The sequence below is a fragment of the Homalodisca vitripennis genome, chromosome 5 (assembly GCF_021130785.1).
Source record: "Homalodisca vitripennis isolate AUS2020 chromosome 5, UT_GWSS_2.1, whole genome shotgun sequence".
Taxonomy (NCBI): Eukaryota; Metazoa; Arthropoda; class Insecta; order Hemiptera; family Cicadellidae; genus Homalodisca; species Homalodisca vitripennis.
Genome location: NC_060211.1, coordinates 58,031,512 through 58,049,310, shown reverse-complemented (window position 1 = coordinate 58,049,310; position 17,799 = coordinate 58,031,512). Strand labels below are relative to the sequence as shown.

At 34.8% G+C, this 17,799-nt stretch overlaps 1 protein-coding gene across 1 annotated transcript in view; it reads right to left on the bottom strand.

Moving 5' to 3' along the window:
- LOC124362263 (cadherin-99C-like) overlaps nt 1-17,799 on the bottom strand; it is a 222,983-nt gene that overhangs the window by 11,372 nt on the left and 193,812 nt on the right. Inside the window, 14 exon segments of the mRNA XM_046816616.1 lie at nt 768-995; nt 1,676-1,819; nt 2,999-3,149; nt 3,958-4,205; nt 4,687-4,803; nt 4,920-5,051; nt 5,368-5,577; nt 6,677-6,850; nt 8,249-8,533; nt 10,180-10,320; nt 11,756-11,908; nt 12,078-12,392; nt 13,401-13,538; nt 17,437-17,631. Of these exon segments, the coding sequence (XP_046672572.1) occupies nt 768-995; nt 1,676-1,819; nt 2,999-3,149; nt 3,958-4,205; nt 4,687-4,803; nt 4,920-5,051; nt 5,368-5,577; nt 6,677-6,850; nt 8,249-8,533; nt 10,180-10,320; nt 11,756-11,908; nt 12,078-12,392; nt 13,401-13,538; nt 17,437-17,631 (2,631 nt within the window).

Below are 17,799 nucleotides of genomic sequence, written 5' to 3'. Positions count from 1 at the left end.
ACTGCTAAAATCAAAAGAAATAAGCCTAACATTAAATAAAACTAGACTGACATGAAAGAGAAATGCAACACACATAGAAAGCAACATACTAAAAATACCAAGAAGTAAATAAGTGATGTTTCACCAGCAAGTACAGAGTCTAAACACAAAACAATAGTTCTTCAGTGTTACAAAAAACAAACAAAAATCTATATACATATTTCACTGAGAAATGTTTTACAGTAAAAATTATCTTAAGTAATTATTTTTCACTATCTGGTTATTTGAAATGTTAGTTATCTTTATGTAGACATGTTTTCAACTATATAAGTTAAACTGTACTGTATGAGTGAATAAAATAAATATAATTAGAAACTGGGATTTTACACATATGCTTTTTATCGAGTTGAAAGGGTTAAGACAATGGCTACATTTGTCGCAAATGTAGTTCATTTGTGTAAAACTTTTGTGGAGGTAATATTACTGATTATAAATCTCTTGTATCTTAGAATTAAAGATTTATGATTGTTACACTATGCCTACACGAATGGCTCAATTGTAACAGATTGATAATCACAGAAAGTTACTAAGTTCAATTGTATCCTTGCTTGAGTTTTATGCTTAGGTTCTTTTCTCATATAACCTTCTGGTAATGGTTATGAGCTACTCTGTTTTACTCACATACAACTGTGTGCTTAACACAGAATTATTAATAAAAACTGGATAACTAATCAAATTCTACGGCTAATTGTTTTAGCAATTAATTTGTAGTAACTTGTTGTACTGACCACTACTTCAGTCTTGACCACGTTGTAGTCATTGGGTGCGGCAGGGTTGTCACGGGCCTCCACCGTGAGCCGCAAGGGCAGCTGCTCATCAGGGATGGTGTCTAGCCCTCGTCTTGTGCGAATACTGCCTGTGCTAGGGTCGACAGCGAAGTAGTCTGTGGCCCCACTCTCATCAGGTATCAGCCTATATTCTACATTGCCCAAGTTTCCACTATCCTTGTCTGCTGCCTAAAAACCAGTACTCAGTCTTTAAAATATTTCACAATTTTACTTTCTTTAATCAAGTTTTAATTTTGGAAAACATGTAAATAGTTTCTAAATATTATTAGCTCGAATTTAACTCAAAAACATACAGCTTTGAGATGAACAAACAAAATCATGTATTATACAAATTGTAAGTGTCAACTCGGTGAGTATCGTGATCGTAATCCAACCACTGCCCTGTAGTCACGATAAATACTTTCTATATCACTTGGTGTTCTAATAGTAAAATAATTTTAATATTATTCGAGTATAATAATTATTAGAATTATAAACGAGAATAGATTCAACACTGGAGATAATGATGTATCCCAACTGTTAATTGGGATATTTCCACTAATAATCGAAAGTATATTGATGCAATTAAAGTACTTTTTTTGTCTTAAACAAAGTTTTGATCTGGCTTTCCAGTTAAATTATATACATCTGCAATCAGTTCCTGCAGTCATTAATTAGCTTCACCACTGCATCAAGTAAACATTATCACTTCACTTCAGGTATCAAAGGATACAACTTCTGACAACTGCAGCACTTAGTGTGATAACTTCAGTTTATTTCTTGAGAACAGATTATTTTACAACAAAAACTCTAGGTGTAAACAATTCAGTCAGATATTTAAAAGTTACAAAATATGCTTTGTTTCTTACCTTTACTTGAAGCACTGTGCCACCAACTTCTTTCCGATCCCTGGCCACTGCCCCATAATACTTCTCCTTACTGAAGCGTTTACTGGTTTCCGGATAGACGAACTGAGGCACATTGTCATTCAAGTCTTGAACTTGAATTTTTACCTGAATTTACATATTTTGTTGTTAAAAATTGTGACCGCAGCACTTTATATTGTAGATATCATATATCTCCTAAAATTATTGTTTCTTACTTTTACTTTTTGTAATTTGATTTACAGACAGGAATATTCATAAAAATGACTGAAATACAAGTTTGACAACTATAATATTAATGCTAGATTCCTCCTGTCTTTCTGGAAAACTTTATGCACTTCAATAATGTACCTGAATGTAATGTAGAGTAAGAGAACTTTTTCTCCTTCCAGCAGAACTGTACCATTTGAAAAATTATATTTTTTAGCACAAAATAAAATCAGGGTGATAGCTATGTCCACTCAAATATGGTGAACAAATTTAAAAAAAGTGACAGAGTGTTGTTTTTGCAATGTATTTTGACGTATCAGTAACTATAAAATTAAATCTTTCATTAATAAGAAACAATTGTACTGAAGAACCAGTAAATAAAAGTAAAATTTAGCTTGTAATGTGCAGTAAGGGTGTCAATATCTTGAAGCATTATAAAAAACAATGACAGAAAGAGGGTACAACACATATGTAATATTCTGTTTTGTTAAGAAAGTGAAACATAAATCTAGTTACATTTGTAAGTGGTGTGAGCTGAAGGCAGCTTCATATAATTCACAAACTGGATGACAGTGTCTCGTACTAAATTTAATATAGCATTCCATTTTTTCAATTGTGTAATTGAAAGTTGTATACTTTAAATATTACTTAAGTTATTCTGATTAACATAAGATTTACTGTAATGATCTCCTAAAATCCTCATCCTTATATATGCTGACAATACTTCCATAGTGGCTACTGCTAATAAAGAAGATACTACTACTCTCTCACAAACATTACTCCAGAGTACACAAGAACTAATGTCCTGGTTTAACTCAGCTTACAACTAAAATTTCTTAGTTATATTGAAAATGCAACTGTTCATTTATAAATGCATATTGTGAAACAATCCTTTACTTACTGGAAACAATAACATTAACAAACAATAATAACAATAACTAGTTTTTACATTAACAAAGTTTCATATGAAATTGAGTTTCCCAAGCACTTCTCAAATGTTGAATGTGCCATTTCATCTTAATGATAATATTCTGATATTTAATAATAAAGTATCAAAAATAAACAAACAAAATAAAATCAAATTATAAAATAAATTACCATAGTAGAGATTCGAGCAGGGTTTCCTAGTCCAGCCAAAGTGTCGAGCTGCAGTTTTAAATGGTACTCATATTGTTTTTCGTGGTCAATTTTTCCAACCAATCTCAGCTCACAGTTACGATCCTCAGTTATACCGAATTGAAAACATTCCTGAAAAAAATTGGGACATTTTCATTTAAAGTACTTAATTAACACTCCACTAAATAGAAAGTTTCAATCTAAATTTACAATGTAATATTCCAACCACCCAGAGCAATCGACTACAAATTGCAAAAGTGCAAAGAAAACTAAGGAGTGTAAAATGTTATAGCTAAGTGCAGTGGTTTCCTTGCTTATTTCGTTGATTAGTAAGCAATTACCATTGGCAATCAAGAGAGAACTATATATTTATTTGCAGTTTAAAAAACATAATTTTTACTTTTTGCTGTACTGGTTAGTTGCTAGATTGCAGTTTCCCAAACGTTAACTTTCAAAATGTAGTGGTAGCTTGGATACAAAAAGGACCTTTGTTATACAAATTATTAGTGCAGGTTTCAGAAATCAGGAAAATAAAATCAGGTTAAATCCAAATTACCTCTAAATATTTCACTCACAGAAATAATATTTATGTAGATAACAATTACAGTCCAATTGATGTACAGTGGCAAACCCAGCACAATATGCTCTGGAGAAGGTGGAGAGGTAGAAGAAGGAGGCCTGTTGGTATTCCATAGTTAGCATGATTGACAGTACTTGATACTTTAAAAAGAAGGTTTTGCTGAGTTGTTTTGTGTGCGCGATGTAGTATTTTTGGGTACAAATCTATTCTATAATTGGAGCTCATTTGTGACAATCTCCTGCTTCCAAACTCCTTCACAGTAGATTCTCAATTTACACTTTTTTTATTTTTTGAGAATAAGTAATCCATACCACAAATCTCATTTAAATAAGTCTGTAGGTTATGTAGGTTATATTCACCTGACTCATTCCCACTTGTGATGGAGCAACGCAGCGGGACAGTGTGAGACTTGACTCGACTGTTGACCACAGTGAACATCTTGACCAGGGCTCCATCAGGGGTGTTCTCGGGGATCTCGATGGTGTAGGAGTCGTCGGAGAAGCCCAGTCCAATGTCTGGAGGCACCGTAGCAATATGACGGATAAACAATGGCACCGATATTATGGTCGATAGCTGAGGTTCCCCTGAGTCATAAGCTTTTACATCAACCTGTAATTAGTATTTGTTACAGTTAATTTATTCTGTGACATCAAGCAAACATTAAGTTAATTTGTTATCAAGTCTCCTTCTTAAAATAAATTATAATATATTATTTGCATTGCCTGAACATGTTCGCTGCAGTCACATTCTGTTACGTACCGAATTTTTGTGGTAGATCCCTGAAACTTGTTCTAGATTGTCTATACTTTCGTTCAGTTTGGCCTGGAAATGTGCCAACTGTCCATACAGTCACAGAGAAACAGATGATTTGTTTACACATCATCTGTTATTGATAATTTATATGGATTAATTAACATAAATTATTCAATATTATACCAGTTAAAACTTACAGAAAAATTCATTCCAATTGATGAATTGTTCTTACTAAATAATCGTTCGCAAAATGTGTTGTGATCCCAAAGTAATTAAATACAGCCAATAGTGTACAGTTAAATATTAAATCGGTACTTCATGAGTTGTGTTAACGTACTTGGTATTCGTTGTCAGGCTCTTTCCGTAGATCGTCCTTAACATACATCTCTCCTGTGTCAGAGTCGATCTGGAAGTACCTCGGAGCTTTGCCTCTGCCGACAATCTCGTATCGAACCTGTCATTAAAATAATGTTTATCTACTGAAATAAAAATATAGAATTTCATAACTACAAAAGTACAAAAAAAAGAATATAAGATACTGATTTTCTAGCTAAATCACCTTTAGCTTACCTTGTTACCAGGAGCAGTACCGTCAGAGTCCGTAGCTGACACTGTGGTTACATGAGTACTGATGGCAACATCATCATCCAGTGTTATAGGTCGAGGCACAGTGAGGAAGACGGGAGGTATATCATTGCGATCCTAAAGGACATAAGAAAAATAGGGTTTATACAATGTTACATCCATGAAAAAGCTGTAAAAATTTATAGTATTTACTGGAATACCTCCATATATCTAATTTATTTTCTAGTTTATTTACATTTTATTTTCAGAAATATTGGTAAAACATTGATTACATGAATAGTATTATTAAATTGAGTGCAAATTCAGAAGCTGATTTCTAAACCTACTTTTATATTGTGTAACTTACATGCTTGTTTATGTTAAAAAAATGTGACCACTTAATACCAAAGGAAAACACTTTAAGAATTAAAAAAAAATCAAACAACAATCTCACCTGGACATATATAATAACTTTTGTAGTGGCTCCAGGTTTATTGCTTAAGTTCTCTTTGGTCCCAATGATGAGAATGTGCTGATTCTCTCTTTCGTAGTCCAATCCCTGAGATGTGTGAATGACTCCCAACTGTGGATCTATGGTGAATAGATCTGTAGGTCCCTGACGTATCATGTACGTGATCTGCTTCTTCGTGTCTGGATCAGCAGCCTGCGGCAGTTTATACATTGTCAGTCTACGTATATTTACTTATTAACCTTGGAGCTGGAAACTTCATAACTCTCCGTTGGTGGGCCAATTTTCTTAAATTGCTATGATTATTTTGATTATTGTTAGCACTGGAGCTAACACAAACAATAACGACTTTCAATAATAAGGACGGCTGTTCAAGATCAGCAGTAAGAGAACTAACTTGAGTACTGGTTTGTGCTGCCGCTCCACCCTGTATGTATATGGATGTGGATTGATTATACCATGCTCAACCAATAACCTTACAGTTTTACAATGTAACTTCACTTCAATTCATGGATTTCCCCATTCATTCCTCGTTATTTGGGGAGATCTAACCATGGCCGCAACTGCTATAATTTAACACAAGTGGTTGAATCATTCATGTCTTCTGTACTATTATTATAAAACTGATTTTACTTTATTTAATATATAATACTGCTTTAGCAAACGGTTGTATTAATTAATAATTTTTAATGAATTTAGAATTGGCTTTATTATTATTTCATTTTTTAATAAAACTAAATTTATCATACAACTGGGATGTCATTGATTATATTCACATTTGACAGTGATTACCATGCCTGAAAATTTGTACTTAATAATAATTGACCAACCCACTTCAGCATCACCCACAGTTTGAGGAGCTCGAGATATTTTCTGATGCATGCCTTCTAAAACAAAGTACTTAGAAAACTGTGAGATCTTTTATCTTTTGGTATTCGTTTAATTGCCTTTCCTTTAGAATACCATATGAAGCAACAATTAAATGTGTAGACATGCTGCTACCATGAACAGGATAATGAATTCATATTTACTTCATAACGACTTCGGTACTAATAATAATAACAATAATGAAATGTAAAAGTAGCATTTGAGTTATGAATATGTAAATAAACACTCTAAACTCACTCCAATGTATACTATGTTAAGATCCAATTTGTTGCATGCCTTATGGCAGTCGATCTTTATCACAAAAACAAAGGCATAAGTAGCAAACGTGTCTTTATCAAAACGTGTTTGATGGCATAAGTAACAAAAATTTAGGTTCAAGAAAATTTTTAAAAGGAGGTCTGCTTACCGAAACATGAGTGACTAGAAATTTAGGAACATTTTCGGGAACAGATGCCTCATAGGTTGTGAGGTGGAAGATGGGAGCTTCGTCTTCAACATCTGTCACGTAGATTACAACAGTCGCTGTCGCTATTCTTGGCTCAGTGGCTCCATCTTTGGCTGTTATGACGAACCTGTACTCCTGGAAACCAATCATTCATTACAAATTTTACTGAAACAGAACCGGAAAATACTATAATAATCTATTTTCTTTACAACTATTACTAAAATTTTACTTAAGCCAAAACCTGTTACTAGATTCCATCAACTATGTTCCAACTAGAGGTGTAGTACTTCATGGGATAACTAAATAAATTTGTAATATAATAACATTATTCTGATTTCAGATAAGATTAATTTTTATTTGTGCTAAAAGTATAAGTAAAGTTGAATGGTGGTGGATATTTTATTTTCTAAACCCTTTCTTTGATTGCATTAAGGCAGATGTGTATCATTCAGACATTCTTCAAAATCCGCCTTTGGGACAATAAGTGATAGATGTTCATTAAACCAAGTGTGAGTGATGCCTCATCGAGTGAATAATTAAATTCATAACTGATATAAAAAAGGAGAACTTATTTATAAATATGGTATATTTTTATAAGAGTTTTTCAATTTTAATCTACAGCAGAACATCCAAATATATAATCCAAAATTAAAGTTAGAATTATTGTTATAGCTTTTAGTGAGGACGTATTTAAAGTTAAGTGAAAATAAATAAACTAAATTACTTATTTCATTTACTGGTTGAGCCTGTCACTCGAGAGGCTAGGAAAATTTCATTTCTGTCCGCACGATATCTTCAAAACAAACTGACCAATAGACTTGAAAAATTTACATGAAGCTTAATTTCAACATATTCAGCACTAAATTTGATGATGGTTTATAACCACAAACCATCAGGTTTTTTGGATGGTGTTTTTTTTCTCCATGGGATTTTGCTGAGCATTAGCAAATATTTTTAGATTGGTCTTATGAGTCCATGAAGGCAATGAGAAAATAGAACAATAAATCATTTGTAAAAAATTAAGTTAAATTAAGTTAAATATGAGATTTAGACATATGACATTTCTGTTCATAGAATAAAATTAAAATAATGGAAAGTTATTGAAGTCATTGACAATATTTGATTTCAGTGAACTCTCCCTAGCTCACCGGAACTTTTATTGTTTGAACACTGCTGTAAGACCTAAGTTAATGAACAAAAATATGAATTTATGGAGATATATAGTGAAAGACTTCATATTTAGACTTTGAGTTTTACATGTAATTTTATTTTTAATAGACAAGAATGAGTTCTATGTTGGTAAATGTCCAGCCATGGAATTTAGCTGAGCGTCATTGATAAATTTTCTCTTTTGTTTGCCAGGGGATAGAAAATTTCTGTTGTGTATGACTCTCTTTGAAATGAAATAAGCTGTAGATTTGAAATTTTGCATGTAACTCAGCGAATCCTGTTACATAACACATGGTTTGGTGTACCGCTACCTTTTTATTATTAGTTTATTTATTACTAAGCAATAAAGCCGTAGTTACTTACCCTTGTGGTCTCATAGTCTAGAGCTGCCCTTGTTTTTATCTCCCCAGTGGTTTCATCTACAAGGAAAGGCACATCTAAGGGCAACGAGTAGGAGATCATAGCGTTGACACCCTCATCGGAGTCTGTAGCCTTGACTCTCCCCACCACTGCTCCTGCCAGACCCTCTTGCACCGAAAACTCATAGGGTTGTCCTGTGAATTCTGGGTTTTTGTCGTTTATGTCACTGACTACAATGTTCACAGTCGCCGTGCTGGATAAACCTCCTTCGTCTTCAGCTTTTATCAGCTGAACAAAACAAGTAATTAGACATTTAAAAAAATCTATTGTTGAGATGTTTCGATATATAACATATGTACATCTAATAGAATCTATTCCTTTTTTATGCATGAACAAAATCTTTCTACAACATATAAAAAAGATCTGCAGATGTATTTACAGAGAGAGTTGCATATACGAGATGTGTCCAAAAAATATCCGACCTTGTCGTCTGGCATGAACTGACGTTACTCAGCGGCAACGGCAGTCTGGTCCCCTTCAAAGTACTCCCCTCCACAAGCCATTACCTTATTCCAACACTCCTCCCACTTCCGGAAACACTCCTTAAATTCATTTTGCGGAATGGCTAACAGGTCCTTCGTCGCATTTTGTTTCATTTGTTCAACATCATCAAATCTTTTTCCTTTCAAAGGAATTTTTAATTTAGGAAATAGCTAAAAGTCACAAGGAGCTATGTCAGGACTGTAGGGAGGCTGTCGTAGTTGGTTGTTGTCGTGTTTGACCAAAAAACGCTGAATAAGATTTGAGGAATGAGCTGGTGCGTTGTCGTGGTGCAGGATCCAGTCACGTGCTTGTCCACAGTTCAGGTCGTTTCCTTCGCACTGCATCTTGTAGCCGCCTTAGGACCTCAAGATAATACTCTTTATTCACTGTCTGGCCTCTTGGAGCATATTCGTGATGAACAACGCCGTCCTGGTCAAAAAAACTGTCAGCATTGTCTTGACATTGCTTTGACTTTGTTTTGCTTTTTTCGGCCGTTGCTCTTCGCGAGTTTTCCACTGTGAAGATTGAGCCTTTTTTTCAGGGTTGTAGCCATAAACCCATGACTCATCACCAGTAATAACTTTTTTAAATAGCCCTGGGCCACTTTTTATCAAATCCAGATTGTCCTGTGCGATTTCAAGTCAACAGTTCTTTTGGTCTTCTGTCAGCAGCAAATTGAGGAACAAATTTTGCCGAAACACGATTCATTTTTAAATCTTTGTGTAAAATGTTACAAACTAACGATTTTGGTATTCCTAAATCTTCTTCCAGCTCTCGGACAGTCAATCGACGGTTTCCATTAATTGCTGCACGAACATGTTCAACATTTTCAGCGTTTCTGGCCGTTGAAGGCCTGCCAGATCGGTCATCACTCTCCACTGATATGTGGCCATTTTTAAACCGCCTAAACCACTCTTTTATTTGTGTATCGCCTATAGACACGTCACCATAAACTTTCCGTATCATAGTAATCGTCTCTGATGCTGAATGGCCAAGTTTTTGGCAAAATTTAATGCAAATGCACTGCTCAACACGTTCAGTCATATTGAAATGCAACGCACACACACAGCAGTACTGTACGGAACAGAGCGCTGTGACTCACTGAGTGACCAGATTCAATGCCTAATATGGGAAGGAGGAGGCTCGCCCCTTCCCTTCAATAACCGGTTCAAGCTGGTCGGTTACGCCGCGGCCGCCTACTGGTTGGCGGTCGGATACTTTTTGGCCAGACCTCGTATGGTATGATCAAGTTAAATTCCAGATACATCTGAAAAATTTTTAATCAGAGCATGAATATTAGTCAATACACAGTGTAAATAATATTTCAATATTGCTTATTAGTTAGTAATTAATTCTTTTATAAAACAGTATTGTCTCACAAATATACTTACAAGTTCATATCTCGTCAAATCTTCTCTGTCTAATCGGCGGATGACACTTATTGTGCCTGTTTTGTCATCGATTCCAAACTGCCTTAAATCATTGCCTGATACAATGGAATATGAAACTGGATCATTTTCTGGATCTGTGGCCTAAAAAGAAGCCATGTTATTATTGTACACCACAAAAGTTAAGAGACAGAAATCTTATACAAAGACTTTTCTAAATATAACTTACTTACATCTTGAAGCAAGATAGGTTGAGGTAACAGGGTAGCATACATACTATAGGTTGAGTAAGTATCAAGCATTCAGTGACAAAATAAGTTATCATTGAGGTGTCTGTCTTATTAATTCAATATTAGGTTGTGACTTAATTCAATTAAGTCTTATTTGCAATTCATGTTTAAAAACCATCGGTCAGAACTGATTCTCAACTATTATGTACTATGGAGGGTTTTATTTTCATTTGAAGGAAGATTTGAATTCAGCTATTTAATTAACTGAAATTCAAAGTAACTTTTGATTAGAAAGTTGAACATTGGGTATGAAAACACAAGAATACTGGTTATTAAAAAAAGATTGTAAATGTAGAAAATCAGTCAGTTCTATAGTATTTATATGTGTTATATATACAGTATACTACACGATAGAGTATATAAATAAATAAAAGTTTAGGTATGAAGTTAATACAAGAACTGTCAAATAAAAGTTAACAATTAAGTTTACAGTTATAACTAAAAAATGGGAAGCTCACAAATTTAATAAAATCTAGAAAACATTGAAACATCATGCAATAACAATATTTAATTTAATATTTTTTAGTTCAAGTAGTACTTTGCAATCCATCCCGACTAAATTTATCTTAGCGTCATGTGGAAAATATAATGAATACTCCAGCAGTGAGGATTAGTGACGTGCAGTTAGTGTTATATATATTTACGTACATGCAGCACTGCGAGTCTGTTGTGTTTATTCGTAGACAACTACTGTAGGCAATATACAAATTTCAGATCACGAAAACATGATTTTGTTTATAAAAACCCATAAGTAGTCAACCTAATGAACAAATTATCGCAGTATTTTAGGTAATATTTTGCTTGTAATTCTGGATTTATATACATACATTGATACGAATCTACTGTTAGTTGACTGTACCTGACAAGAGATGGTTTGAAAATGTTCAAACATTTAATTTTAAATATGTTTTATAAGTGATAAGAATATTCCTTTATTTGCAGATTAAAGGCAAATATTCTGGAAGCCTATATATAATGAACTATACAATTAAAATTAAAAGGTAGAGGATATGACTTATTCTTAAAATATAGATGTTTATCTGAACCTCTGCAAATCCCTTTAAAATATAGTGATATTGTTGGATTACTTATTATGTTATAGGGCAGTCTCTAAATGTTTAAGAAGGGCAGAAATTGGATTGGTTATAATTTTGTTTAAATTGTTCTTAGATTATAAAAGCTATCAGGATTCAAAATTTCAGAATTAGGAATATGTTTTTTAATATATGGAATTGGATTCGACATTTGTTAATTCTGGATTTGCCCATCACTAATGAAAATCTACTTACAATGATGGTGGCAACTGAGGAGTTAATGGGAGCTCCTTCGCTGACGGTGACTTGGTACGAGGACTGTTGGAACACAGGACTCCTTGTGTTAGGACCTGGTACTACTGTCACCTCCACGATCGTCTGACTGGACTTGCCCCCATGGTCTGTGGCCTACAAAGTGGAAAAAGTTAAACTCAATTTTCTATGTTTAGAAACACTACCACAGAATCAAAGCTGTAAAATTCATCTATCATATCAGATTGTAGATCTAATTGATTATATTAAGGAAATCACCAAACGAAGTGCAGTTTATACTAAAAAGAGTAAAAACAGAAATTACCTGAACAGTGATACTATATTGCTCGGCAGCGTTCAGTTTGCCAATGGCCTCTATGGCACCAGACAGTGCATCAATTTTAAACCTGTTCTGGCCGTTGTTGGAGACATGATAGATGCTGTAGGTGATCTCTGCGTTCGCTCCCAAGTCGTTGTCAGTGGCCACCACCTTGACAATCTCCCGGCGACCCTCCCCTGCCTGCACGGTGATTGGCGATATCATCGGCAGTCGAGGAGCGTTATCGTTGACATCATTCAAGGCCACTGTCAGTGACAATGGAGCACTTGCTGCACTGCCCGTCTTCTCCCTTGCCACCACCTATAGACAGTGATATGTTCTTGACAATAATACTGTTATGTGTTGATTGAATTCTGCGGAGTACGCACAAAGGAACCGGAATTTTCCTCCGTCTATACGGTTATGGGTAAAAACGGTGCCCTCCTAATTCATTGTTAAAAGTTAAATTCTCTGACAAAGTGATACTTTTCCCAACGCTACTACTATATCAATTACTACACTTTGTCCATTTTCAGTTTTAGAAATTAAAGTAGGGGTAATGTACTGATATAGAAATCAGATTTGTATTACTTAACTTCCAGTCAAACTTAAAGCCGGAGGAATACCCTAAGGCAGTTGTGATTAATTCAGAGTGGAAGACAGTGTTACAACCGACTGGAATTACGATCATAATGGTTCATGTATCAATAATTACTATCAATGTCATCAATTTAATTATTCAATACAACCTTGTTTAATTTTTACGGTAAACAAAATTACATGGTAAACATATTATATCAAATATACAGAAATCAAATTAGTGTTAATATGGTTTTAATTCATTGGCTACTTGATAAAATACTACAGTTATTTTTTTAGCTACTCACATAGTGGTAGTGATCTTAGGAACTTATTTACTTAGTTACTTATTTTGCCAAGATATTGCATCACTTTCCAACCACAACTGTGTAGGGATTAAATCTTAGAACTCATAGGGTGCCACACATAGTGGCCTGCCAAGCTTAGGGACAGGACATGGTCATAAATTAGCAACCTGACCAACCTGAGACAGAGAACAGACCTTGCCACCGTTGTGACCAGGCGATATGAGAGGCCAATCATGAATTTAATGACGAACCCAAAGGGTTAAGATATTACATCAAAGTGTGCCAAAAAATGTATAATTAAAAAGCAAAAAGGTTAATCTGTTCCATTACAATGTCTTTAAACCATCCAAGCAATTGAGGATGTGCCTCTTGTTACACCACAATAATAATTCTTTCATTTACTAGGAAATAATCAATGGAAATGTTTCTTTTAATAACTTACCTGGAAACGGAACTTCCCAGGACTAGGTGGATCTCTGTCCAAATTCTCCTCTGCTACTATAAGAGTTCCAGTTTCATCAATTTGGAAAAAGTTTGTGGTTAATTCAAATGAATACTGCGGCTTAGGATCCTCAGGTCCCTATAAACAAAATTAAATCATACTTGATATTAAATTAAGCAGGCGGACACCGTTATACTTAATAATGATCAAAACTCATCTGTACCTTTAACTAGTAACCAGATATGGAACACTCAAAATAGAAAATAACAGAATATTAAAGTTCCAGGAATCTGTTAAAATAATTTTGAGCTGTGATTTACAACTGATAGGAGTATTTTATATTAGATTCTGGCAATAAGCCATCAGATGGGGTAGCACAAAGTTGTTTTAAAGTAAATACTATTTTTATAGAGTAACATTTTCTTATGAATTTGAATTTTATATGAAAGCCCACACTTTTTTACATTGTTGCCACCAACATTAAGGCACTTATCATATTGAAGAACAAGATACCAAGATACATCTATATACCATCATCACAGAAGGTTGCTGCCTTATTTAACAGACATTGCAACACAGTCGTTTTACATCATTGATGTAATTGTGGCACCAACCTGCAAGATGTTTCTTCAGTTGCAACAAACACACGCTAGATTGGGCTCTATAAAGAATGATCAATTTGTCTCCAGCCAAATAATGCAATGATCAGTGGTGTAGTGCCGAATTTACCTGTGCCGGAGCGACCATGGTGTAAGTATAATAGGTGTGCTACCGCGCAGTTTCCCCGGCCCCCCTCGACCAGGTCGGGCATGTGTCGCCAGCTTGGCGTTCCGACGGCGGCGTTACATTTGCAGACTTCCACTTAACTGTCGTTTTACCCACTTAAACTAGAGCGATTTATTACAATTATTTATATATTCTGGTTAATTATTAAATATACTTTATAACATGGGAGTTGCGAGTTGCTGGGTATAGCAATAAAAATCTTTTTGATTATTAATAAAGGACATTTTATTTCGTAAACTAGGCTAACACAATTTGTAATGACAAACAGATAAGCTATGATTTTAGACATATTTTGAAAAATTACTGTGCTGTCGTGCTAATACATTATTGTAGCCTGAAAAAGAATACTGTAAAAATGCATTGTAAAAACTATTAAATATTGTAAAAGTAATATTTTTACATATTTTCAACGGTAACACGAATATGAATATTGTGCGATAACCTCTAAAGCATGTCCCAAAATTCCTCTCCTTTTTCATTCCCATTTCTTTTCCTTGGAGGTTCTGCTATTCTTGTTTGGGTGTCGGCTGCTGAACGATGTCTTCCTAGCCATTTCATGACATAGGGGTCAGGCTTCCATCTGCGGAGCGGGGGACCTTGGAGTTTTAAAAACATTAAGGCTGAGACATGACCTACTGTCAATGAGTTCCTTAATGGTGTGAGGATGTTATTCATACTGCTGAACCCTCCTTCACAGTCAGCGGAACTACAGGGTATTATTTTAGTGCAGTTTATAAGCTCTTGCAGTCCATCAGGTACCCGCCTGCTGTTGTCCAAGTAATCCCTGTAAGCAGTCACAGCTCTGTTGATGTTCAACTTGAAGCGTTTGCATAGCTGCTCCACTTGAGTTTGGCCAAACTCAGGTTGAATATCAGTAGGCCAGTATTCGGGTTCCAAAACTTTTAGTTGCTCTACAAACTCCTCGTTCTTGACGATTTCTTCGCATTCTCTTCTTTAAGTTGCTGATTACACTAGAAATCAACTGCTCACAATTAAATGATACGATTTTAGGGTTTTCATTTAACTTTACAGATGCAAAACAGCCTTCCCTCATGGTGACTTGTGCCTCCAGAACTCTTGTCCCAGGTTTTTCTTTCAAAGATTCCAGATATCTGATTGATCTAAGAATCAGTTTGTCTGCAAATACAAGGTCTGTTTTCCAGACTTTCAGACAACAAAGCCAATTCAGCAAGAATGTCATACATAAATGCTAAGTTTAACAAAAACTTATGGGGAGTCAGCTTCTTCAATAAACCATTATATTTGCATCTATAAGTGGATGTTCTCTCAGGATCATCCATTGCTTTAGAGAAGTGGCTAACTAAGGCTTGATAACAAAACCACACGGCTGAAACAGTACGAAAAACTGCTTGCTACCCACCTCGTGCTTAAAATTCTGCCGATTTTATTCATTTGAATATCGAGCTCCTGTGCACATTCTTTTAACTCTCGCTTATTCTTTGGAGATGGTCTGTACAATGAATAAAGTTTATCCATGAATGACTGGTTACCCCCGGCTACTTCACTTATGGCATCCCCAATAGCCAGTTCCAGTCTGTGATTCATACAGTGCCATATGATAATATTAGGGTAAACAGATAAAAATCTCCTTGCTACACCTGAGTGCTTTCCCAACATGGCGTTCGTCCCGTCGCGTCGCTTGTAAAGGAAACCAAGTTTTGTTTTAAGTACTCGCTATTAAAACCATATCCTTCAAGGCACTGGTGAACACTGTTAAAAACTGTCTCAGTTTTTTTATCAGAAAGCTGGACTAAGTCCAAAAATAAAGTACTTGGTGGTTTATCCTTGCTAAATTCACATCTTAAATATACAATGAGGACGGATTTAGAACTAATGCTTGTGTATTCATCAATGATTATTGTCACTTTTCCGGAAATTTCCTTTACTTGATTCAAAATGCGCATTTTCATTTCCTTTGAAATATGATCTAATATTTCGACCGCGCTATACCTTGAATGAAGGCCTACGCCGATATCTACCCCATTTAGTTTTTGTAGCTCCGCTTCTTAAAGCTGTGCCGGAGCGCCGCTCCGGACCGCTCCGGCCCCACTACACCACTGGCAATGATGCTTTGAATTTGTCTCACCACTGAACATGACCATTTGTCTCTTACTGATGAGCATTGATCTATGCATGTCTTGCCTTTTGATTTGAATTAATGCACAACATTTGTAATATATCAGACTATATTTAAACATTTTCTTTGTCCCTTTGTCTCCTCGAGGCAAAAGATTAACAAGCAACATACCATTCCTGTCCCAAAACAAATTACATATTATTTTTAAGGCTGGAATTGTCTGCTAATTCCATGAATTGTTATTCATATTCCGTTCCTATCATATTCCATCCATTTTTCATTATCTGTGACAGTTTGGTTTATATAATCATCACTTTCATCATCATAAGTTTATAAAATGTCAATGCACTGCCTAAACATATGATTTTGTCCACTTCAGTTAACATTTTTGTTATCCATCATGAACACAGTTAATTCGTTCAGTAGTTATGTCCTATAGAACACTTCTTAAAACATGGGAAACTCCTTTGATACGAATAATTCATAAAGTGCCTGATCATCTTCATGTCTTATTCTGCACCAAATCATAAGCGATTTACTGAGGCTCACCTATTCCTCATTAAGAACATTTATTCAACCATCTTTGAAATCTCTGCATATCATATTCTATCTTTCATAATGTTCTGTCTGTACACTTCAAAAATCTGACAGAAGATTTCAACTCATTTCATACCTTTAGCATTGAGAAAACGAATAACTCCACATATTTCTTGACAGTCAACAGACTGAATATATATTTCTTATATTTGATTGACAAAAGAATATTCAATATGCATAAACAAATATAAACACAATCGATTATTGGTGTAATGGTGTCTGTGACTTGCCAACAAAAGTTAGTAAACAGTGCTCATGAGATAGAAACCAACCACGGCTCTGCAGCGGTGGAATAAAAAAAAATACCTTGTACTTATAAAATAATCTAACACATTATTGAACATTATACACATTATCTGGTACTTGTACTAGTTCATGGTACTTAGGAAGCATTTTCCTATATCTTTCATCTATTTATTTACTGGATTTTGTATTTTTAAACTCTATTGTCAGATTACCAACAACATCGTAAATAATTTGCATTCATACAAATACAACATGTTTGTAATTGACAGATTTCCTGCATGTTACTTACTCTACTTGTGGAATACTCACCAGGTCTGCATCAGTGACGGTGAGAATGATGGGATTTCCTTCAGCATCAATGACCTTGGTCCCCACAGGAGTGTTCTCATCCACCATACCTTCCACAGCAGTTACAGATATCCTGGGAGGATTACTGTCCACTGGCTTTACCGTCACCAATAGCTTTGCTGTTGCAAACCTCCTGCTCTCCGAAACTTCTTCAGCCTGTGGAAAGACATAAAAATTCTTTATTCAAACATTTCATATTCTATGAATGGTTTTACATTAGAAACAGGTGCATTTTCACATGAAGCACAAAAATATTATACAAAGTATAATTAATATATGTTAGAACAAATATTCTACATTTGCATGAATAAATAATTAGTAATA